The sequence below is a fragment of the Melospiza melodia genome, chromosome 12 (assembly GCF_035770615.1).
Source record: "Melospiza melodia melodia isolate bMelMel2 chromosome 12, bMelMel2.pri, whole genome shotgun sequence".
Classification (NCBI taxonomy): Eukaryota; Metazoa; Chordata; class Aves; order Passeriformes; family Passerellidae; genus Melospiza; species Melospiza melodia.
Window position 1 is genome coordinate 28,122,437 of NC_086205.1, and position 26,005 is coordinate 28,148,441.

At 46.4% G+C, this 26,005-nt stretch overlaps 1 protein-coding gene across 23 annotated transcripts in view; it reads right to left on the bottom strand.

Moving 5' to 3' along the window:
* Positions 1-323: 323 nt before the first annotated feature.
* Positions 324-26,005, bottom strand: part of TSC22D2 (TSC22 domain family member 2) — an 84,115-nt gene continuing 58,433 nt past the window's right edge. For 19 of the 23 annotated variants that reach the window (XR_010029247.1, XR_010029246.1, XR_010029236.1 and 16 more), the window contains 3 exons: positions 9,194-9,265; positions 2,493-2,544; positions 1,747-1,759 (listed from right to left, as the gene is read on the bottom strand). Coding sequence is in view for 3 of the 23 variants with exons in the window: in XM_063167504.1 (XP_063023574.1) it covers positions 1,526-1,759; positions 2,493-2,544; positions 9,194-9,265; positions 21,705-23,641 (2,295 nt within the window). In the remaining 20 variants the exon portion in view is untranslated. Of the gene's footprint in view, positions 1,760-2,492; positions 2,545-9,156; positions 9,266-21,704; positions 23,837-26,005 lie in introns of those variants that run through there. The other 4 variants (XM_063167504.1, XM_063167506.1, XM_063167505.1 and 1 more) reach the window with 4 other exon arrangements.

Below are 26,005 nucleotides of genomic sequence, written 5' to 3' on the forward strand. Positions count from 1 at the left end.
CAGAAGATGCTTCTCCTAGAAGGGAAGAAATCAGTCTGCTGCATGAAAAGTGGCAACCCTGGCATTGGTCTGTTACTGCCTCACTGACACTACATTTCTCCATTTTGTTCAGAAAAGAGCTACTGATTTTAATTACACTGCAACAACATCTACAGCCAAAAAATTCAACAAAACTGGTTTAATTTCAGAAAATGTGTTAAAATATATATATATATTTGTACATCGATTTGACACACTGCATTAGTTTACACAAATGATGGTCTTTTTTGAAACTGTATTTATGAAATGTACATTTTTAATTTAAATACTCAGTATACACTGCATTTAATCTGCATGTTGCATTTATTAAATACATTAAATCTGCAATGTAACAAAACGTTTTCTGCATATGAAATTCAAAACACCATTTTAAATGAACAAAAGATGGCTCACTTCATTTATTTGTTTTAACAACTAGTGCCTAGCACACTAGCTTAGCTCCACCAACACCAGCTGTTCTTTCTCTTTATTGACATTGTTCACAGACTAGTACATATTACACTAAGAGTGCTGGATAAAAACATGAGGTACGGAAGTGGTTCAAAGATTACAGGTCATGCAGATCATGCGAGACAGCAAAGAAAGTTGTGAATGAGAAAATACTAAATAAAAAATACATAAAGAATGTGCATTATAAAATAAAAAAAAAAAAACCCAAAACAACAAAACAAAAAACCAACAACCAACTCAATTATACAGCTTTGCTTCTTTGGTTACAAAGTAGGTTGAACAATTTCACAGCTTTTTATTCCCACCCAAAAAAACAAACCAAAAACGAAATGTCAAAAAGCAGAGGAATCATGGCCCCCTTCTCTCTATTAAAAAGTAGAAACAGAAATGAGCAAAGTTTTCTTCATCAAAATAGCCCATCACTTATTTATTATATCACAAGGACTGGTGACTACCTGTACAGATGCACTACGGTCTTCATACTTACACTCTATACAAAATTTACATTCAAGCTGGATCTTTACTACCGTAAATAAATACCAAAGGTCAATTGCCATTAGTGTTAGAAATACGCCAGGATTCTTTGTTCAATTATTGCCTAGACATTGTATCTATTAACGCAATCCCATCTATCATTTTACCCATACAGAGGTTTATTAAAAAAAAAAAATTCAAAAGTTCTGTGACATTGTTCATGTACATTATGAAAATAGCAGCCCTGTAATAAATAAAACAAATAAAGGAAACTAACATAGGCAAATGTTACTTATATGAAAAGAACAGTGGCTCTGAAGAGGAATTGCTGCTCCTTACCAGCCAGCGAGGCTCAGAGCAGCCCGGGAGCGATGGGACCCTCGGAGAGCGCGCGGGCCGTGGCAGAGCTGGGTGCGCAGCCGGGCCCGGCGCGGGCTCCGTGCGCAGTGCGGGCACGGCCTGCGCCGCAGCAGCGGGGTGATTGTCTAATACTGACAAGGCCAAACACACACAGAAGCAGGCTGCTCGCTCGGCGGGCCGGCGCTGGCGCGGACGGGCCGGCTCACGCCGAGGACACGTTGGGCTGCGGCGGCTGCGCGGGCTGCGCCTGCGACGTGCTGCTGGGGGCGGCCTGTTGGCTTGACAGCTGCGATAACTGATCGTTGTTGGAAAGGGATTTCAACAGTGCATTTTCTCGTTCAAGTAAAGAGTTTCTTTCAACTAATTCTTTTATTTGTTCCTTCAGAACTTCCACTTCTTCTCTCACTGCATACATCAAATGGCTTTTCACTAGATCCTGCAAAGAACAAGTGGACGGTTACACCACGGGGAAGAACAAGTTTCCTTCACCCCAGCCCCAGAACTTACTGCTTTCACTGCAGTAAGCCTGGGAGAAAAAAAGCACTCATCACCAAACATTTATGAAAAAATCAGCCTTTGAGCACAAACAACCCAGCCCTTATGTGAAGTGGGCCTGATATGAAAAGCTTTGTCTCCAGCACTCCAGTCACTTCAGTTCTGCAGAAGCCAAGGAGAATGCGCCAGCTCCTCAGAAGGAAAGCACCTGCTCTGATGCTGTCACCTGGGGGTATGGGTCTGTGGAACGCAGGCCCAGCCACTGAGGCGTGTGAGAACCAAATCAACAAGAAAGCTTTTACGCCATCACAAGCAAAATTCCAATAGCTCTAATGGAAGCTGAGCAGCGTGTTAAGGATGACCCTTCAGAAAAACTAGTAATGAACTTGGCTAGAGTAATATGCACTCTATTTTCAGCACTCCTACAAGTTCAATCACCTTGCTCACAGCAATTTGTAAGAAAATTAACTGAAAAACATTTCTAGGCCAACAGTAAAAGCAATAATGGTTTGTGGTCATTCACAGATGATACAGAAAATCCTTTATTGATGCTCTCAGTCTTACCCACCTGGAGGGATATCACAGCCTCACAGAAACACAATAAAGCAGGAAACTTATGTTCAGTGATGAGCCACATTAATCCTATTAGAAATAACAACTTATATTTTACTTACCATTGCCTGTTCTATTTTGTTGTCAATGGCAACAACACTTGCACCAGAGGCACTGTAAATACAATGAGAAAACTCCGTGAGTGTTATTGTATCACTCGGGTAAAACTGTGCACCTGCAGGGCTCCTGGATCATGCTGTCACTGGAAGGCTGAAGATCAGAGTCAAGAATCCAGTACACACTCACAGGGGGGTGTCCCATGTCCCTCCCACCCCTCCATTCAGTTGCCCAGCACAGTTGTGACTCACAAGAAACACTGCTCCTTCAGTTTATATCTTGTCACACTGGGCTTATGACACCCATAACCATAAAAATGCATTAGAATAAACACTAAATCAACTGCTTTAATTCCTGGCCTCATTTACCAGCTTTCTTCACTGAGGGAAACAAAAATTCATGGGATATTCATCAGATTCTTACCACTAGCATTATTTCTTCCCAACTGTTTTTATAAAGCAATGAAGAAAACACCCTGTTTTAATATCTGTTCTCTGGACTCACTAGAGTCCACCTTCCAGGTAAGGAGCTCCTGGCACAGCACTGCCCCTGCAGTCTGTGGCAGCAGCCAGGCAGGACCAGAGCCCCGAGCCTGCAGCCACTTCCCGGCTCGCAGTGAATTCTGCCTGGATCCTGTCTGACAGCTGACAAACACACGGCCGTGGGTCACAGCTAGGGCCAGGTTTGTTCCACAGGCACACTGGTGCAGGGCATCTACCAGCACACCTCAGTACGCTGTGAGGATGTTAATTCCTGCGCCAACAGGATTCCAAACTGGGATCTCTGCATCCTGTGCAACAGAAATGCAGCCCTCGATAGCCAGGGTCCGTTTCCAAGTCACGCCAGAGGCAGAGAAGCCAAGCTGGATTTCAGCAGGCCGGGGGTGCCCTGCTCCCCCACAGACTCTGGTTTCTCCCTTCAGAGAGGAGCTGTGGCTCTCCCCAGGGCATGCAGGGCTGCAGCCTGCAGCAGCCACCGCCCCACCCTCCACATCAGCCTCCCAGCCCGGGTCTCAGGGTCCCATTTCCCACCCAGCCCCGGTCTGACACAGACAGGAGCTCCTGGGCTGCGACAGCCCCACCACTGAGAGCTGCTGATAACACTCCCAGCCATGCATATGGCTATCAGCAGTACGCAGCCACCTTCAGTAGAGTTAACACGGGGAAACTGCAAGCGTTGCAGTCATGCTGGAAAACTCGCCTCTCACCAAAACCAAGTGTTAAGAAAAAAAATCACTCAAGGCTTTTTACAAAGAGTATGGCAATGTGCTCAGCAGTACTAGTCACAGATGTGAAACACAGCTCAGCTCCTGAAAAGTGATACTGACCAGAGAAGTTAATTTTAAGGGCTCCCACAGAACCATCAGCACTAGAACTGGGCTTTTACAACAGAGGGCATCAGGTTTGCAGACTGGGGGAAGTAACAGCCTCTATTTCTACTGAACCAATCTTGAAACCCAAACCAAAAGCACTGAATATCCATTTCAGAAGAAAATTGTTCCAATCTCTTACTGTCTTCTAAGCCTCTTCCAAACCCTATCTATGGTAAACCTCCTCAGAATAAAAGCTATTTATAACTCATGCCAAGGGAAGCATGCCTTTTTATGCTGAGTTAACATATGTCAGACTCATCTGACACTGTCAGAAGTATCTGTGTTCATGAACCACAAAATCCCCAAGACCCCATGTCCTCTCACAGTCCTTCATGGACACCACTCTACAGATCAGATGAGGCAGCTCTGAAGAGGTAACAACAAGAGGAGGACAATTAAAGCAAACTGCACACTTGGCAGTGGGATCTCCTTCCCCATCTCTGCACCATAATCGTACAACTTTTGTCAAGATCCATCTAGTCAAACTTGAGATTGGAACTTTGTTCTTCTATCCCTGTTTCAGCTACTTTGTAGTGTGATTATTTAAAACAACAAACCCCACTACATGACTCTAAGTAAAGGCATTCAAGCAGTCGCTTTCATGAGAAAGACAGGCAGCCTTCCCTCAGCCTCCCAAAGAGCTGTAGCTGCATGGCACACTGCAGAGGCACCTTTCCTCTGTGTACCTTGTGCTCTGAGCGGCTCTCTGTTGGGTGGGTGTAGGAGCTGTCCCTCCCTGCAGTGTGACTGGAAAGAGCCAGGGAAACCACTGCTTTACCATACACACCCTACACACCCACAGTGCTGAAAGCTCTAAGCAGCTTTATACACTACTGCGTAAAGTTCTTGCTGCCCTCATTCCCAGAGCAGCTGAGTCTGGATTCCAGCCCTGCTCCCTGTACACGTCCTCAGTCCCAACTTCAGCAGGCAGAGCTGGCACCATGCAGACCCCTCCTCACCCACCCAGGAGAAGCTCCACACTGACACCGGGTGCCCCAGTTTGCAATCAGGATAAAAACAGCTGACTATACTTCATGTCACTTTCTCAAAGCAGATGAGAATTAGATGTTATGGTAGCACAATCCCACAGGATTTTGTTCATCTGATAGTGCTCCCAATACCAAGCAGCTCCTATGGGACATTCATGAGCAGAGCCCTCCAGTGACAGCTGCTCTCATGGGAAACTCCAAACACGCTGCCAAATCTTAAAATTTTGTATATTTTTCTCAAATCCTAAACTCTTGACATCAAACTCCAGTTTGCATAAAAATATTTTTATCCCATGTCTGCAGAATGGCCTTTATAAATACAATCCAGTCCTTATGAAAAGGCCAGGAAGAAATCCAAAATACCCCTTAAACAAGTCTTTTTGGATGACTGAGTGGAGAGAGAGTCTGACACATTCTGTGAGTGCACTATCCACTGCAGAGCCAATGCCTCAACTTGCAAATCCTGGAATCAGAAGAGAAAAGACACCATTTAGCTCTTGTAAAAAAAGACCAATTGCTGATTGCTCCAAGAGCTACAGAAGTCTGACAACTATTGTCAAAACTGCAAAAAACTCCACATCAAGAACCACAGGGCAGATTAAGGGGTGCATTAGGCATGTAATACTTGTTTTTAACAGCAAAACCCCCATCCCATACTGAGCTTCTGCAGCCCACAAAGTATCAGATACACTGAACATGGCACACTTCATTTTGACTTGGACCTCGCAGTTAAGGCCATGACCATAGAGGCTCTACCCAAAAGGATGCTATATTGTTACACCAAGTTCACACTGAAGCCCACAAGGTACATGGCAAGATTTACAATCAGCAATAACATCAAAGGTGCCCCAAGCACAGTTTGTCATTCCCAGAGATGAAGAGTAATCCCAGTGTTTTCCTACCTTAAACACCAGGTAGACAAAACCCCATTTTGTCAGAGAAATCCTCATTTTGATGGTTTAAAAAAAATCTCAGCGGCTTTTGCTTTACCTATTAAATTGTCTTTATCTCAGCTGACACGTTCTCTCACTTTTCGCATTGTGGGAGAAGGGGGAGCTGAGCGAGTTGCTGCACGGGGCTTAGTGCCAGCAGGATTAAACCAAAACAGCCCTTTTTGGCACCCAGCATGGGCCTGGAAGGGTTTGAGGTAAGGATAGATTTGACTGGGATGTTCTAGACTGAATGGATTGCTGTTCCTTCTGTGCAGCTATTGCCTGGAAGCTCCTGTGTTTGCCGTGGGCCTGCTTGCCTGAGTCTCTCAGAGCCCACTGCTTGCCAGTGGCCACTCTTGGCTCTCCCTGCTGCCACACTGCTCCTTATCACCTCACTGCTGTGCCTGCAACACTTGGTAACAGCCACCAACTACTATGTGCCTGGGCTGGCAGGTGCCCAGGAAGTGCTGCCACACTGGGCAGGCCGGAGCTCCAGCCCTGTGGTCATTTATTCCTTCCCCTCATTGTTTACTCATTTATGAGCTACTGTCTTAGCACTGGGTGAGCTATTCAGTCTACCCAGAGAAATCTTTTCTATTCTTGAAAGAGTTAATGTCTATTTAATTAGCTCCATCCCATAGAGAGATTTTATAATGATAGCATCCCAAGCAGTCCAATCACCTATCCAGCCTGGAAAGAGAATCTGTGTGACTATTGCAGACTTCCATTATTGTTCTTTGTCAAAGCCATGTGAGAATGTGCAACAACCTGAGGCAGTGAACTCACTGCCTCAGGAGTTCCCACACACACTTTGAGTTAATTTATACTGTGAAGGCTTAATGCTTCACACATAAATGCAATGGAAACATAAATCCTACTACTTTAAATTCAAGATTCCTAATAACGTCTGTGCTTTAGGCAGACCCACCTAAAGCTGTGCACCTTTACTGTGCAAGGACAACCCAGGCCCAGAAGAGCAACCATCCAGACTCACGTGGACATGCCAAGAAGCCACTATTCCCCTTCTTAAATCACATCAGCTGAAAAAACCAACACGTGAGACTTGTGCCTCCAGCAACACCTATGCAAGCACTGCGCATGAAAACATTCCTGCTAATGTGTCAGTAACAACAGCATCTCCCCAACACTTACTGCTCTGAGTGCCACCAGCACTCTTCCTGCCACAGAGTGTTGGTGAAAAATAAAATAGTTTCTATTCACTGGAGCAATTCAGCAATCTCTTTCTCTCTATTGCAGTATCATGTGTCTACCTATGCCGATTTCAGCAGGTCCCTGGAGACAGTGACTCATAGGGGAATAATCCATATTTGTTAGAAAAAAATACTAGAATTACACAGAAAGATTTTCTGTTTACCCTGAAGTCTCCTAAGTCAAGCCCCTCAGGTTCACAAAGTACTTCTGAAAGAACTGCAAAATGTAATTAAGAGCTCACTGCCAGCAGCCTCATGGTCCTGGTGCTCTGCAGTGTGTCAACCTCCACATTTTGTGATGGGCAAACAAAGGGACAAGTCACACAAGTTTCTTGTTTTCACAGCAGCAATTTTTCTTTCCCAAACCACAGACGCCAAAAAGAAGGCCCAGGCCATGTTCTTGTTAGAGCCCCCACTGTGTCCTGCCCAACTCCATCCTGCAAGGGTCCCACCACCAGCTGCACTGCTCACTGATGGCCCTGGTGCTCCCTCCACCAGCTTTTACTGCAAGTTTATAGCTGACAGCCTCTCAGTTTCAGTCATCCAGTGAAGGAAAGCTGCCTAATGTGACCTTAAAATCCAGTAACTGGGGTATAAATGCAAAACCTGCCAAATCCCATCCAAGACTTTGGAATTTGAATGGATTATAAGTTTAAAACACGTATCAATCCTGATGAATTGCATTCCATGTTCTCACAAATGCTTGTTTCTACCACAAAGAGTTCACTGGCAAAGATGCAAGGTTATTTTAAAGGTAACCATTTACATTCTTCTATCTGAATTTAATGTTTTATATCCTGCATTTCCAGCATTTGCTTCAGGCATTGTTCATAAACGTCAGATTTGTGAATCCTCCATCTTAATAATTAATTATTTGATTTTAGGGTCTTTTGAATTAGCTTCCTCATCTTAAGACTTATGTTGAGGCATGAAAATAGAAAAACAGCTGAAGGCTAGACCACAAAGTGACCTTTTGGTCTACAAACCAAATGTGTATTCTAAGCCCTGAAGTTCGTTCCAGTGAAATAACAAAGTCCTTGAAACCTAAATACCAACTCTGTTCCATAAATACAGGGAAGTGGCATCATCCAGAGCTTGAAGCAAAAACATAAATTCATCCAACTTACTGCTGAAAAAGGAAGATGTGCTTTGAAACTGAGCTTAATGCCAGCACCCCAGCAATACAAAATAATTTTTTAAAAAAGAGCAGAACACTAAGCATTACTTATAACCTTCATCATTGCGCAGTATACAAACTGTTGCCAAGCAAACTTTAAAGGATTCAGTTGAGCTGTGCAAGTTGAGAAGCCTTTCAAGTCAAATACAGCCAGGACAGTGACGAAATGGTTATCAATACTTCAACAGCCAAACAAAATTTACATTCTACACAGCTTGTTAAGCAGAAGTTTTGACAAGCCAGAGCAGCACAAGGCATTAAATCACATCATCACTAGGACTTTGACTTAATGCTGACAAAAAAAAATCCCTCAAAATCATTAAAGCACAGGAGAGAAACAGTTTGCAGCTACTGATGAATTAGTAATGCACCTCTCTCAAGTCCTATCCATGCCAGATAAGACTTTGTTGCACTTCACTGCAGTTTCTCACCATGAGTTCAATGCTAACCTTGGAGATTTACTTTGTCCTTGTCACAGTTCACCTATGTTCCCCATCCAGCTTTACTTGAGCAGAATGAAAGTAAGCCAGAAAGCTTTTTTTCCTGGTTTAAAGATGTATATATATATATATATATATATATATATATATATATATATATATATATATATATCTTAACTTTGCCAAAACTGTGTTTAAATGTAGTATTTTCACGATATGTTTTCTGACACAGGACTCAATGCCAAAAAGTTTCCTCTTTTGGAAAAGGAAACTGAATATTTAGGCAAAGGTCGCCTAGGAGCTGACTAGCATTAAACTCTGAGCTTACACATCATGTATGATACATGCATAATGGAAGGAAGAAGAAAAAAAAGTCATGTCATATTTTGGAGTTTAGTTCCATGTTTCAGAACAAACACTTCACTTCCATGACCGCTTTCACCTCTTCAAACTGCAGAAGCCCAATATGGAGTTGTGAACACAGGCAGCAGTTGTGTGCAAACAACAACAATGAGAAACTTGCACAGAGCAAAGCGGTTCATGCATACCTCAGCATGTATGCATTCCATACTCAAGCATCCATACCTATCCCCGGTGGTCTTTGACTCGTGTAACTTGTTGAAATGGAACGCTTGGTAGAATGCAGTTGACGGATTCCTATGAGATCCAAGAATCAGACAGACATATTGAAAATGGGTACGTAATAAGAATACCAACACTCTTCATTCAACCTGCATTACAAAGTGAATTAGCTGTCCAGACAGGTTAAACTAATGTTTGAAAGGCCCCACTGTTTCTGTGAGTTTGCATTAAGGACACAAGGATCCAAAACAAAATAGTAATTCTCCAGCCCTATGGATTTTCAGGCTATAGCAAGCTGCTCCTTTACAAAGATGAGACTGTAAGGTCAACAATAAGACCTCTCCTGTCCTGCTGGCAACACTGTGTAGTTTAGCTAACCACCACCCTAATGCCAAACATACCTAAACCCAAGAGACACCTTTCCCATTTTTGGTATGTTCCAGACAACCTCTACACACAGTGCCCAGTGTTTCCATCCTACTTAACCCCCTGCTTTATACTCAAAACAGATGATTCCTTCAAGGGGACCTGGAAGTCAGAGCTCAATACACCACATTCAAACTATGACAGATGAAGTTACAACTGACAAACAGATCCAGCTAGAAATGAGAAATGGAACATCAAGTACCTTTGTAAGCACCTATCAGCCACCTTGCCCTTGCCGAGGCGCAAGAGGGCAAGGGCTGCTGGAGCCCCTGCCCTGCACTCCCCAGAGTGCTCTCACAGCCACAAGCCCAGAGCACAGTCCCCTTCTCACTGAAAACCCTACACTGAGGCTCCCGCCTCAGCCCCACCATGGCAACTACACTGACAGTGGAATTAGACAATTCTACTTCTCCAAAGCCTCATCTGAACATTTGTTGTGAAGTGGATACTGGATGAAGCACACACTTCTCTGCTGCCAGTGGCTGCAGCAGCGATATACTGAAGCTTAGAAACTCCCTTCCTCAACTGCTCATCTTCACATGGGCAGAGCTGCACCAGTCCTAGAGACAAATGCAACAGCCTTGCTGAAAGATCTTCAGAAATGCAAACCTAAGCTCAAATTCCTTTTAGAATCTGTTTTAAAACAGGATGCTTATATCACATTGGAAGCACAGGTATCAATCCCTTTTTTAAGTTAACGGCAAGAATATTTCTAAAAACAACAGTCTTCAAGTTACTCAAATATTTCAACTGAAATACAATTACTGCATAATAAAAATCACATAAAATAAAACAAAAACATCACAGAGGCAGCACCATAACAAAACACTATCAGAAGTAATTAGATTCTCATGGTAGGTGTATACCAAAAATCTTGGAAGGATAGTGGTATTTGTGTATCAGCAATGATCAGCAAGTGTCTGAGTTTAAAGTGCCTGTCACTCCTCCCACCTTCAGCACTGTACCCTTCAATAAAAGAAAATTCACACAAGTCTGGAATTTAGCTTAAAACCTGCTACAGAAGTTGCTTGATTGAAACTGATAAACACCATCCTCCTATGTTGGTAATATCCACATTTTCCTAAGAAGCACTGCATACAACTCAACAAATAATTACAGGAAGAGCAACACAATAGCTAAAGGACATTTGTGTAATAGGACTTTACATGTGGAAAACAACTGGCATCTGCAGATCAGGAGAGCACTCCAGGCCCAGGCTCTTCTTTCTAACGCAGCTGTCAGGAGCATGTACAGTCCCTTCCTCGGAATGAGGCTGTAAATAGAAAGTCATTCAACTTCCAAGATAAATTTACTTGTAGCATATAAAGTCACGTTGCTACTGTTAGGTATAAAAAGTGGTTTATAACACACAGCATGTATTCCATATAGTTTATTTTTGTACTGATACACTCTATGCTCTGTATTTGTGTACTGTTTTTAAGCAAGCATCTGAAAAGATATGGAAAAATTTTCCTTATTAGATTCTTATTTGTAACCCCTACTGTTGAAATTGCTTTTGCATTACTTCTGACAAGTAAGAGAATTTTTTTCTACTCCACAGCTATATATTTTAAAAATAATTAATTGGGGTGTGTGTACCTAAACAGGAAAAGTAAATCCACAGAGGCATCATGAATGATACCTCACATGCAGATCTGAACTAATATGACTGAGTTTCAGACTGCTGAGGCATCTAGTTTAACCATAAGAAACAGTGAAAGGCTAGAGAACAACTAAAATGCCTTTCTGCTTGCAGGAACAACTGAGAAAACAGCTTACAGGAGCACTAAAGCCTAGCCTGCGGCTGCTGTGCCACAGCTGGAGCCCCACAAGTCCTGCTGACACTGCCCTAAGTGAATGCAGGGACAGCCTGGACCAGAAAAGCACTCTGCCTAGGTCTCCTTCCAGGCAGAATGCCAGGGCTGAGGTCAGGACTCAGTCCCACTCCTTGCAGATTGATGCAGAGGAACTGAGAGCCACACAGGACAGAAATGTCCCAGATGCTGACCCAGAGAAAGAGCAAGCACCTTCCACAGAAGGTGCTCCAGAACTTCTCTTCCTCCATCTCTGGTGAGAGAGATCAGGTATCCCCAAGGGTACATGGGCTGATTTCATTCCCAGCTTAGTACACTTAAACATCTGAAGCATATTTCAAGCGGCCAAAAATGCCTCTATGTCTCTCTAAACAAGTCCTACAACATATACTGCATTTATGTTCTTTAAAAGCTCATGAATGCAAATATTCTCAACTCACTCCCACGCTCTTGTTTCTAAGAACAGTTTTCACACAACAGAAAATTTTATCCAAATTTAAAGAAGGAGACCTTACTCAGTTCTCTGAATGCCCAGGACATAAAGCTGTCCCTTTAAAAGGGAAGCCTAGACCTCATCCCAAGTCTCATGTCACTGTTGGAAGTGTATCCTTCCACTGCAAATCATCTGGACAATATGCCAAGTACAAACTTCATCCTTGAAGGCTCTGTTTGCTAGAAACCATGCCTGTGAAAGCTGGCAAATCATCAAGTATACAGATAAATGCCTTTTGGTTCAAGTAATGATACTGGCTTTGGACTGTGTATCAGCCTGACCACAGATGCCTTTTTACCAGCTACTTCCTTTGAAAGAAATAGTAACATCATTGTCCACGAACAAGTCCCAGTCTTCAAACTACTGACCAACCTCAGAAACTGAGGGCAACAACAAGAACAACACACGTAAAATAGCACATTTTTCCCAGTAAAAAATCAATATCAATTCAGACAGTTCTCTCACAACCTGAGTTATTTTCTTTAGATTTGAGAATAGGAATGACGCAAAACATTCAAAAGGCCCAACCACCTGTCTTTGAAGAACACGAGAACAACAGGTCAGACCATCCACACTCAGTACCTCTAAGGTAAACCAAAGAAGAACAGAAGCACATATTCACAACCCAGACAGAAGCAAGCACACATGGGTGACCTTTACAGAAGCTCACTTCAGCCATAATTCCCTCTGAGAACAATTAACAGGTCTCATATAGAAAGCCACAGGAGATGTGACCGTGTCATAAAATTAGTTGCACTTTTAATGCCACCTTGCATGACGTTTTTGTTGGTAACAAAAGGCTGTTTACTGGGGTACTGACTATGACCTGCAATGGACACTGATTACAGCTGCTCTCAAAATTACAGACTTGGCAGGGTTCATCTGAGATCTGGAAGAGGGATTTGATGATCACTTGATCACAGTTTATCAAGAAACTTGCAGCACAGTTTATGGCATTTTGAGATTATGTTTACACTAGTAACATAGTTCCTTCTCTATCCTTCTCCATCTCCTTTTAAAAGGTGTTTCACTTTATTTTTAGCACCTTCTATTTAAAGCAGCTGCAACTTTGAATTAGCTTTCTTTCGTAAGACTCGATCTACAGTAACTGGAGCACAAAGCTTTGCAGAAGAAAACTAGCAGGGACTAAATGTGGGGGAGTCAGTGCAAAACTAAGGAAAATAACATCTCAAGCTCTGAAGCAATGTGTTTAATTGCATATTCTGTTCATGCAGTTCCTCAAAGCCATTATACCTGCTATACACACCCAGAAGGCCAGCAAGAATTCAGAGGTTTAACACTCAGTTTTAGGTGTATTGTAGCTACAGATAAGAGGAAGGGCTGATTCAATGACCAACCCACATGACAGTTTTTGGGACAGCGGCTCTCAAACACCACAATGGATTTAAAGGGGCTTCACATGCTACTACAAAACAAACATATTGTAACAGCATAGAGAAAGCACACTGCAGGGAACTGATCTTCACTGGATAAACCAAAAGCAGTAGCCCATACTACTTCACCTTGCTCTCAAAAGAAGATTTTGGCAAATAATTTCCTGCAGCGATCAGAAGTCTCTAAGGAGAACGAAACACAGACAACTGCCTCAAATACACAGAATATGAAGTCTGGCAGAGGCATTTCACTGACCACTTCCCTGCTCTGTTGAAACACTGGCATCAAGCTTCCCCTGCTCTGAGTGGGCTTGAGTATTTAAAAACAATACCAGGAATATTTTCCAAATCCTACCAAGGTTATTACTTGCTTGATGTAATTATGTGATTTTAATAAAAAACAAAAAAAAAAAGTTTCTTTATTACCTATACTGGGTCATAACCCTACACTAATTCTGAAGCAGCTTTGCTGAAGAGTTCAAATAGTGAATTCTAGTATGACTATTTAATACTAATCAGAGAAAGAATACAACAATTTCTAAGTATCTTGTTATTCCTGGTTTCAACAGGTGCAGCTCAAAACTCTGGAGTCCAGTTCTCTTGAGTCCCACAGATTGGTCCCCAAGGCTCAGGAGTGCTGCACACAACTGTAATCACAACAGCTTTATGATTTCCAGATCCAGTGATGACCCTTTCCATCCTCAGGCTCTCCTGCTCCTCCTGTCCCAGACAGCACTGCCACAGACAAGGTAATTAACACAGCACCTGCTAATGGAGCACGGCTCTTCTGTGAAGGCTGCCAGTCAGGCTGAACTTTAATTACTTCATCTCACCAACTGTGTGAGGATTAATCTGAGAGCTTCTGTTCTTAAATCAAAATATGTAACAAGTGTAAGATTTTTTTGTACTAACGATTTGTCTTCTCACTGGATATAATCAACCTTCAGTTCTTGGAGGGAGGATACAGAACAAAGTAGTTCACATGATGCACAGCTTGGCTTCCAGGCAAAAAAAATCTACAGCAGATCACATTTTCAGAGAGAAACTTATAGATTACAAGCTGATAACAGCAATGCAGAAAGTCTGCCTGATCTAGTCAGGGATTCTTGCCTCTATCAAGCAGCTTTCAAAAAAAGCCATAGAAAAACTCACCAATATTATCCATGTTTGAATGAACTGAGAAAAGTTAAAAAAAACCCGAAAAACAAAAAACCAAACAAAGTCTTATTGATAATAACACCCATGGTCACAACAAACACCTTGAACTCCATAAGGAGTGGAGTCCTTCAGCATCTACTGATACCTGCCAAAGAATATCACTATGCCATCATACTCTCCTGCAAATTACCCCATCCATTCAAGAGAGCAAGCTCTGAGTGCTCCTACCCAGCAGACCCTGATATGCTCGTATAAAGGAGGGAGCAAAATAATAAATTCAGCATTTCTGAAATAAAAAAAAAAATCACATTTGCTAGTATTGCATTATAGGTCAAAAAATCTGCAAAACTCCTCAAAATTATTGACTTTTATACAACATGGCTGGTAAAGAAAATGCATGTATTTGTATGTATGCACGTGTTATTGAAGATGATCAGGCTCCTGCTGCCTGTGATGCCCACAAAACATGATTTTCTCAAACACAGTGATAAAGGGAAAGGTGCCCGTGATTTCTGATGAAAAGTGGCCCTGCATAGTGGAACAGGGCTTGAATACTCATTCTCAAATAAAACTGCACTAAAATGAGATTCCCCCCCCCCCACTAAGTTGCAGTGACACTTTCAGCTATTTCAGTCATCTATAAATAATACAAATGGGTCCTGTTTTTTGATAACAAAATATTTCAGTATCTGGGGGGAGGGGGGGGGAATGAGCAGATAAAACAGCTTCAAGCAGACTCAGATGAATCCCACCTGTCCTACTCATGTGATAATGGTCAGGAATGCATGTATGAGCAAATGTTTCAAATTACACATTTGGCTTTAAAAAAAAGATGTTAGATCCTAGGCCATGTATGGCACTTTGTTTTTACACAGTATATTATAAATCTGTCTGCATTCCCACAACATTTACAAAGTCTCCACCACTCAAGTTTCAGGCCAGCCTGTGCTGTCAGTGAGTGTTCACCACTTGGTTTACAGAAAAAGTATTTTTAAAAATGCATTTGAAGGGTTGGTCAAGGTATTTACAGGCCTTGCACCCACCAAAGAGTGCTCTACATAGGAGACATTCCCAAGAGCTCTCATCCACACCCGTACAAAAATAGCCACAGTAACTTGATGGAGAAGCAAGCAGGGTTTTTTTAACCCTCATTTCTGACCACCTTATCCTCTATTGGATATTACATCTGCTTGAGATGCAAAAGCTTCAGACACTTGACTGCAAGCGGTATGCCATCTCCTATCCGAAGCTCACACACCTGCCACAGCCATCCCCTCCCAGACAAACGGGTCAGACTCTGCCCTCCCGGGCTGCCCAGGGCAAAGTGCAGCAGGTGGAGGGAGGGAGGGGATCCCTCCTTCCCCCCGCACTGCCGAGGCCGCACCTGCGGGGCCGTGCCCACATCCCCACGCCACTTGCAGCCTCTCAGTGTACCGGACAAACCCACCAGCTGCCAGCGCCACTGACAGCTGACGCCTCTCCAGGGCGCTGATTAACGCTCCTACCTTCTCTCCACACTGACAAAAGCACTCAAGCAGGCTGTCACAATTCAAATACATCCTTTATGGCTTCAAAGGGAGACCAGATATACACGCTCTTGGACTAATTTTGTCTTGATTGACAAAGAAAATTAAGACAAGCGTATAGCTGACCTTCACGTGGCCAAGTAATTCACCTGCCCTGCCTGAGTGAAAATAGACTATCCCATAAAGCAAACATTTCCTGACACTTAATACACATTCATATTTATGAAGGTGAAGTTTAAAGATGGAGCAATTCTCAAGACGAATGAAAGTACAACCTTACTCTGCACTTCAATTGACCTCTTATGTCTGGAGAATCTTCTCAGTGTGGCTTTAGCAGTTACTACAAATATTTCTATCTTTATACTTTGTCAAATATAGGAATAAAAGCAGACACCTGTGCTTGACAATCTAGATTTACTGAACAGAACCATCCAGATGTACTTTAGCAGGAGGAGTGTCACAAAAGTTTAAGGAATCGTTGCTGACACATAAAGCATAAACAAGATTTGCACTTTTCCTGAGCAAGAGAAACTGCTAATTGCTAGCTTTTAAGCAGGAAAATTAATATACAGCCTCAACACGCAACAGGCTGATAACTCAAATATCCAGGAGAGTAACAGGGAGCAACTCCTCTTTACTATAGTGTCACCTGAAGTCATAAAAATTATCAGCAGCTTCCATAAAAATGCAGCCTCTGAGAACTTTCAGCCCGTCTGGTGTCTGAGAGCAGTTTGGTAGTCCTGCCTTATCAAAACATCCAAATACTTCAATATTCAGCTTTTAACAAGAAGTTTAAAATAGATTCCATAAAACATATGCAGTTATTTCTGTCATGCAGACAGTACTCAGAAATCAGCTATGGAACATCTTTTGTAGGAGATGAGGAAAAAACTAACCCCCAGCAGCTGAGCAGAACACTTGTGAGTCTGAGGTACAGGGAACCTCTCCTGTTAGGGCTGGTCACTACAGTCTTTGAAACAACTTGAAGAGTATCACTGTGAATTTCTTTCAACTACTTTCCCCGTTCCCTCCTTTTAATAGCTCTCTCATCTGAAACGCTTAATGTACCTCATAATTTTTAAGAATATATTGACTCCTCCTTAACAAAGGCATTTGAATGTTTAAACTGGGAAACAGTACTGTCAAACAAGCAACCACACTTTTGTTGAGCTATCTTGCACCACTCTAAAAGTGACTGCACAGCACGACAGGCTTTCTACTGTGCAGACACCCATGCAGTGCTGCAGTTACCTTTGGTAATTTTTGTTATAGAAAGTATAGCAAGCAGTGAACACAACCAACTGCAGTTCCTTTGCATTAACCATCGTTTGCTGCCATGAGCTGCAGGGGCCACCCCAGAAGGCCCAGCTCAGTTTTCTAACTGCCTGTCAAACCAAAGGCTCTCCAGGCTCTGGAGCGTGTCTGTCCAGGCTTCATTCCCACCTGCTCCCACACACACTCACAAACACAGGCCTTCAGCAGGAGAGCTGAGAACAAGTCTGCAGCTGTAGGAGAGCTCAAGCCTCTGTAAAGTTTAGGAGCAAGGGAAGAAAGGGATAACACTGCAAACTAATGCAATTCAACTATCATGTACTGGTAGGTACTTGCAGAAAACTTACTTTTTTTTATAGGAGCACAATAAAATATGCATGCAGGGCAATAGTTAAGTGATCCCATGCCCAGTTTTGTCTTATGTGATGAACATGGTCTCAAGAGCACAGTTCCCGCAGCAGTTAGTGCTCCATACGAGTCCGTGATTCAGCTGAGCTCGCAGCCACGCTGCAGAGAGCCCTGCACAATCAGGTTCTCAACAGCTCAGCTGCCATAGCTGACAGCTCACAATTGCAGCCATTCATTAGTGTTCCTGGAATACAGCCGGAACAGTTCAAGCCGGGCAGTTATCTCTGGAAAATGATCTATACTCTGCGCCTTTTCCAACAGCCCTAGTAATATTTTGCCCCAAAAGTCTGCCAAACATGTAGGAGGTTTGAACAAGCTTTCTCAGTAACATTCTTTTAACAGAAGCCACATATTTCTTTTCCCTCAAGAGCCAAAATAAAGTTATTAAGCCAGATGAAATATTCTGCTTGTCAATTACAAATTTGTGTATACATGGGCATAAGGGCAAGCAGAGAACCTGACACACACTGATACCAACATCCTCTCAGGTGCTCTAACTGCCCTCCCTTCAAAATAATTACTACTAGTGCTGAAGTCCAACAAAAGAAGAGTCGGAGCAATTTTGAGACCTACTTCCAATAGCGTTTTCACACAATTAGTATTTTCCCTGTTTGACACAGCAATACCCGCATCTGCCTCAGTACCAGTACTGGTTCCTCCATCCTTTAATACTGCTGCAGCTTATTTTATTTGCAGCCACATTTAAAGAGGAAAATGTGTTATGCGGTAAATATTTCATAACTTTCACACACAATTTTTTCTTTTTAAGAGCTTAGCAATTTGGAAACATCAACTGAAATACTGGCATTGCTTTTCAAGGAAGGTATAACACACCAAAGGCTTTTTTCTTTTTCATTCTTTTGGGCCACCTATCCACCCTTTCTTCCCCCACAGACAAGATTTTCCAATTAATTGATTCTTCACTATTTATCAGGGCAAGGCAAGAAACCACAGGTTTTTATGGACTACTGGCAAAGTGTACTGGGCTATGGGAACATGAAATTAAAAGTCTTTGGGCAATGGCTTGGAAGAAAGCAATCTATAAACATAGTTCTCTTTATATATCATACTGGATCACCTCCACCCTAATAACCTTAGATGCTGCTCAATTTAAAACAGCAGACTATAAGATAGGAGTAATAAAAAAACCATTTCAGAAGTACATGTACTGATCAACTTTTTACATCATGTTTACTGTTTTACCAACATGCTGCTTTCAAAGAATTTTCATCCTAACTATTTTACCTTTAAAACAGTTCCTCTTCATATTCAGAATGGTAACTTTCCAGGTAAATCCAGGGTATTGAGAGCTATATACTACTCCTTGATGAGTCACTGCTTTAGAAGATGACTATAGGAGAATGATCTACACAAGTCTGTGAAGCTTCAAGTATGTGCAAATACTGAAGTATAACTGCAGGTGCCAGAAGAAACCTGGATACCTGCCTCCACACTGAGCCCCCTTTCGGGGAATGTTACAGATTAATAGTACAAAAGACAAAGAGAAATATGCTTTCCACAGATTTATAGCTTCTATGACCACCAAGTAACCTCTCTGAACTGAGCTGTGCGCTAACTTCCTGGACCTGCCAGCACAAACCATGACTCATGATGTATCAGCTCCCTTTGTGCTTTAATAGCTTTATCAGTGTCAACCCCCAGCCTATTAATGACACTTGAAGGTCTTCATTAACTATTTCACCACCGATTCCAGTAGATAAGGCAGCTGGGCAAAGCCCATGGGAGTGGCAGCACAATTTAAATGGCTGGAAAGGGGAAAAAAGCAGGAGCAAGAATAGAACATCTGACAAGCAGGAGACAGTTTTACAATAAAGCCATCTCAGAGAATAAAGCAAATAAAAACCAAAGGTAAAACAGCCTTAACAAGCTGCTAGGTTTTCATTCTCACCTTTCTCTGTCTGAAGCCAGTGCAAATCAGGCTACTGTTTGAGGGAAGCAAAGAATAAACTCCCATCTACTGTGTCTGTATCTATCTCCTATGTTATGTATGAGGTCTAGGTCTGTTTAAGGTGAGCTTTCATGGCTTGCCAGAATCACCTTCCCAGCTGGGAAAGACTCTCACACCGTACATGTGCTCCTGGCTTTCTGACAACCCAGCACACAGCACAGTTTTATCACCCAGTGCAGAAGCTGACAAACGACACATAGGCACTCCTCCACTGATAACCAGACTTTCATTTCTCTACTGAACACCACAGCATGGCCTACCAAAAAGGGCACACTGCATTCACACCCCATTTCCATTTCTTACTCATAGCTCTCATGGCAAAGTGTCTGTAAGAGTCTCTTTAGACATGAACACCATGTAAAGCACCACTGCAAGGACTAAACTAGAAAATTAACTTTAAGAATCACTGTTCTGGTAAGAGCACCAAGAACTGACCCACTGGAGTGCCACACAAAGTTACATGCCCGTAATTTGAGTAAGCAGAGTAAGTGTTTCTCTGTCTTTACACAGAAGTTATTAAGTTGTCACAGATAATCACGTTCATTGCCACAATTTATATTAAGTATTAGAAGCTATGGAAAACAAATGCAAAATGTATTCCTTTCTTTCTGATTCCTGAATCAAGAGAATGATTAAACACCAGACAAATCGTCTTCTCAAAAAACACTGAGCTATGAAAAGAACCCACCAGCTTGAAATCAAACCTTACTTGCACAAGGCAGTTTGTCATCCAGATTAGCAGTCTTCTTAAGGTGGGCAAACTGCGAGTAAATTTTAAACTTTTAGTTAGTCCTTCACCCCTTTATTCAAAACCAGCACAGGTTTCCAAACCACAGCTTTTCCTTGCAGAAAAGCACAGCAGTTACTTTCTCAGACACAGCGTCAGCCAGTGCTCCAGCGAGCACAGGCCTGCATTAAACCTGCAGCCTGAACTCTCCATCCACTTTGAGGTGCTCTCTCCATCCACTGCACCCCAACTCCACAGACACAGCTGCTTCACTAAAACATCCTCAAAGCAACTCTGACTATATTATCTTCATGTCTGGTGCTGCCTCAAGGTGAGAGAAGACTTACAGAGAAATTCACCACAAGATCTGCTCATGATGGACTAATGCCTGTTTTTAAAAACAAGTAACACACATGTATTCCCTTCCTCCAAACTGCAGCAATTCTGACAGCAAATGTCGGGACTTGAATTCAGTGCTCAAACACTGCTTGATTCTTCTTTCCCTCAAAGAAGTCAATCAAGTGGTTTGGCCTTCAGAGCAGTCCGACGTGTCCATGGGAACAGCAGCCACACACCCTCTCTCAGGCCCTCTTCGGAGTCTGCTCACACCACACCCCTCTGTTACAAGTTAGAGTTCCAAATTACTTTCCAACTTAAAAAAACTCACTGTAAGGTTGTACTTCCCACCGTGTCCACATCTTTGCCCAAGTAGTGTCTGTTTTCTCAGCACAAAGGACCATTCTCTGCAGAGCTTTCCCTGCATACGGATTTGCACACAAATCCACATACAAATCCAAGTACTTTCCTTACTAACTGACACTATAAAGTGTCAACTCTACAGCAGAGTAAAAATCAAGACTCTATGTTAAAAGCCCTGAGATAGCACCACACAGATTTAACACTGCAATACAGTGTCATTTTAACCCAACTGCCATTGAAGTGCTTTATAATGCATTCAGGAAAAATGAGAGAACAGCCCTTCGCACAGCCCCAGCCACTGGCTACAGAAAGGCAGCTTTCAGTCTTCTGATTTGGAAGAGGTAATATTATTCACGCATTAAGCAGCTTCCAGGATACTTTGTACCCCATTTTGTGAGAAAAGTAATCACACTCACACCCTGCAAAAAACAAGTACAATTCACTACTGGCCTAAATGCTTAAGCTATGGTTTGTGCTCTTAAAAGAAAAATGTAGTTCAGGTGAACCTCAGCATGACCTTCTGAAAATGAGAATTTACAAAAAACACTGGGCAATAACTTGAAAGTTGACTTCTCCCCCCCCACTAAAAACACAGTTCTTTTTTATGGCATTATAAAATAATTCATACCTGTCTTCATCACCATCAACAGGAATGGATATGCCAAAAACAGAGCTGGCAAGACTGTTCATTGGAGTACTTGCAGGTAACTGAAGAGGATTTGCTAGAGTGTCTGGAATGGGAGGCTTCACAAGAGGTTTATTTTCAGCTATAAGAGAAAGTGGTGGCTGAGGTAGGGGTTCCGATTTTCTTCTAGTATCATCAATCTGGCCTGCTAAGGACTGGGCCTGGGTCTGAAACTGTCCGAGGCTGGCCTGAGGCAGACTGGCGGGTGCGCTGGGCGCACCTTGCATCATCGAGTGTCCGACGTGCTGGGACTGGACTGCGCCAGTGCTTCTGCTGGCAGAAGGGTGGCTCGTCAGCTGGGACTGCACCAGCGTAACAGGGACGTTTGGCATAGCAGCAGAGGCGGTGGTGGACGCACTAGGCACACTTGTACCGGGCACAACCGCAGGCACGCTCGGAACTCCAGGGACCACAGCATGGGGAGCACCAGGCATTCCCGACACTTGACTGCTTCCCCCCATTGGATGCTGAGTCACAGATTTCTGTTGCACAACCCCCGTATGCCCAAGGCCTGGCTGCACCACACCTCCCTGCTGCGGGAGGGCAGGCTGACTCGCTGGTGCCTGGCCACTCTGCAGCAGCCCCGATCCCTGCCCGACTGCTTCGCTGGGCTGCGCTGACACCCCCATCACTGGCGCTCCCACAGCTGAGGGGTTCTGGCCCGTCACCTGCCCCACAGGAAGGCTGGAGGCCACAGTACTTGGAGCAGAGCTTGTAGTAGCCTGCTGAATAGCTCCTTGAGACTGCATAATTGTCATGTGCTGCATGTATTCAGCCTGCCCAGGGGGCTGCGTCGGCAGTAGATGCACTGGTGGAATCTGGGACTGAGAATAAGCAAATTGTTGAGGCTGAGTCACTGGTATGTTTGCCTGCTGCACCTGCTGCTGGGCCACAGGAATGCTTGACTGCCCTACTGTCACATTTGACGGTGCCATGCCTTTCCCGTTGGGTCCAGCCTGTGAAACACCCTGTGGATTTACCTGTGGCTGTGGTTGCTGCGGCACTATCATCTGCTGACTTGCTCCCGAAGCCCCAGAAAACACAGGCTGAGCAGTACTCTGAGGCACGGCCCCACCTACGGGCTGTTGCCCAATGACAAAATTAGGTTGCTGTAGAGAGGACTGGTTCATTTTTTCTGTCTGAAGCAGCTGTGACACAGCAGCCAGGGAGCTGTCAGCTATAGAATCGGGGCCATGGGCTGACGCTGGCACAGTCGAGATCACAACAGAGCCTCCTGTGGCACCGAGGCCACTGTCCCTCTCTTGAGCAGCCTGCTCGAAGGTGCTGCTGTGCCTAATGCAATCTCCAGTCCTGCCCAGAACACCACCACCATCAGAGTCCCGGTCATAGTACTCCATACACGTCCATCGGCCTCGCCTGTAGGGCTCCCCAGTACCGTGGTCCAGCTTGATCACCCTGAAGCGAGAGCTGCACGCAGCAGCCGCCGTCTGAGACATGGCCCCGGGGGCAGTGGGTGCCTGAGCACTGCTGCCTCCCCCCACAGCAGTGCCAGGAGCAACAGCTGGCAGGGGCACAGCCGAACTTTTGGGCACAGCCCCCCCGTTGGGGCCTGCAGCCACCCCAGCAGCAGCCACAGCCAGCTGCCCGTCCAAAATGAGATTGGGAGAGACGCTGCTGGGAGTTTCGGCCTCGCCCACGTTGTTGAGAGTCTCTTCGGAGGAGCTCCGCTCGCAGACGTCCTCGGGGCCGTAGTCGGTGGCTCGGGAAACATCAAAGATTTCAGAAGACACGTCCTCGGTGCGGGACTCATCCGGGTCATCCAGGCTCTCGGTGTCCTCGGTGATGCTGCTGGCCACCTGCGCCGTGGTCACGCTGGTGATCTGGAAGCAGCTCTTCTTCTTGGCCGGCATCTTGGACATGTTTCCTCCGCAGGAAGGGGCTCGGCCGGCCGTGGCGAGGCGAGCGGGACGCTGGGGCGGGCTGTCACGGCGTGCCGGCCGGGCCCCCGGCGCTACCGTACATCCTCCGGCGGCTTCCTGCGGCGGGCGGAGGGCGGCGGGGCTCCTCCTCTTCCTCCCTCTCCGCAGCCCTCTTCCCGCGGCCGGGCCTCCTTCTCCTCCCTGCCGCCGCTCCGAGCGCCCCGCGGCTTCCTGCGGCCCGCAGCAGCGGGCCCGCGGCCCGCCCCGCGCGAGGGGCCCCGCGCTGGCCGGGCGAGGCCCGGGCGGCCCCGTGTCCCACCCCCCCCCCGCTGTCTCCGCGCTCTACCTGGAGACCAGCGCCAGGCGCATCCTGCTCACAACGGGCCCGCGGGCTCGCCCCACGGGCAAACCCCCGCCGCGGGCGGGGTGCCGGCGCCGCGGCGGCCCGGGGAGCGGCGCTCAGCGGCCGCGGGCGGGCAGACCCGCTGCGCTGCACCGGCCCCGGAGCTCCCGGAGCGCGGTAGGGCCGCGGCTCCTCTCGCCCAAGATGGGGCTCAACTTGTGCGCTGCACCCTGGGAGCGACGTGGCCACGCCCCTGGCGGGTGACGTCACGGCCCGGCGCAAAGCAGCGCAACGCGGCGCGGGGGTGGCGGGGGAGTGCGGCCTGCGGGGGACAGTTGGGATATGGCGGCGCACGCCGAATTCCCCCCTCCCCCCCGGGGGTTGGTCGCGCCCGGCCGCACGCAGCCCCGGCCAGCGGAGAGTGCGCGGCCCCGCCGGAGTGCCGGTGAACGCGAGAGAGCGCCCTCGTCGGGCGGGGCCGGGCAGCGCTCCCGCTGCCCGGGGCCCTGACCCGCGGCACCGCGGCCTCATTCCGGCTGGAACGGACCGCTGAGACCGAACCGTGCCCTATGCCCACCTTGTCACCCAGCCCAGAGCACTGGGTGCCACGTCCAGCCCTTCCTGGGCCACCTCAGGGATGAGCACTCCAAACCTCCCTGGGCAGTGCCAAAGCCTTACTCCCCTTTCCATGGGGTAATTCCTGCTTGTGCCTACCCTGAGCCTGCCCTGGCCCAGCCTGAGGTCGTTCCCTCTGCTCCTGTCCCTGTTCCCTGGAGCAGAGCCCGACCCCCCCGGCTGTACCCTCCTATCAGGAGCTGTGCAGAGCCACAAGGGCCCCCCTGATCGCCCTTTTCTCCAGGCTGAGCCCCTTGCCAGCTCCCTCAGCCCCTCCTGGTGTTCCAGCCCCTTTCCCAGCTCCGTTCCCCTCCCTGGATGCTCTCCAGCCCCTCCGTGTCCCTCCGGGCTGCGGGCCCCGGGCCTGACCCCAGCGGTCCCTCAGCAGGGCACGGTCCCTCAGCAGGGCTCGGTCCCTCAGCAGGGCAGGGCACGGTCCCTCAGCAGGGACTGTCCCTCAGCAGGGCAGGGCACGGTCCCTCAGCAGGGCCGGTCCCTCAGCAGGGCTCGGTCCCTCAGCAGGGCACGGTCCCTCAGCAGGGCACGGTCCCTCAGCAGGGCAGGGCACGGTCCCTCAGCAGGGCACGGTCCCTCAGCAGGGCTCGGTCCCTCAGCAGGGACTGTCCCTCAGCAGGGCAGGGCACGGTCCCTCAGCAGGGCCGGTCCCTCAGCAGGGCTCGGTCCCTCAGCAGGGCACGGTCCCTCAGCAGGGCACGGTCCCTCAGCAGGGCAGGGCACGGTCCCTCAGCAGGGCACGGTCCCTCAGCAGGGCTCGGTCCCTCAGCAGGGCTCGGTCCCTCAGCAGGGCACGGTCCCTCAGCAGGGCACGGTCCCTCAGCAGGGCTCGGTCCCTCAGCAGGGCTCGGTCCCTCAGCAGGGCACGGTCCCTCAGCAGGGCTCGGTCCCTCAGCAGGGCACGGTCCCTCAGCAGGGCACGGTCCCTCAGCAGGGCAGGGCACGGTCCCTCAGCAGGGCACGGTCCCTCAGCAGGGCTCGGTCCCTCAGCAGGGCTCGGTCCCTCAGCAGGGCACGGTCCCTCAGCAGGGCTCGGTCCCTCAGCAGGGCACGGTCCCTCAGCAGGGACTGTCCCTCAGCAGGGCAGGGCACGGTCCCTCAGCAGGGCACGGTCCCTCAGCAGGGCAGGGCACGGTCCCTCAGCAGGGCACGGTCCCTCAGCAGGGCTCGGTCCCTCAGCAGGACTCGGTCCCTCAGCAGGGTTCGGTCCCCGCCGCTCCGACGGCCGCGCTGCTCCCACACCGGCCGGGCGCCGCCGTCAGGAGCGCAACAAGGAACGGGCTAGTGTGATCTAGCAAAGAGAATGGGAGATTAATAAAAGTAAAATAGTCAAAGGATAAGGAACAAGAATGAATAAGGTGAACTGATTCACTAACAAACCAGAAAGGTTT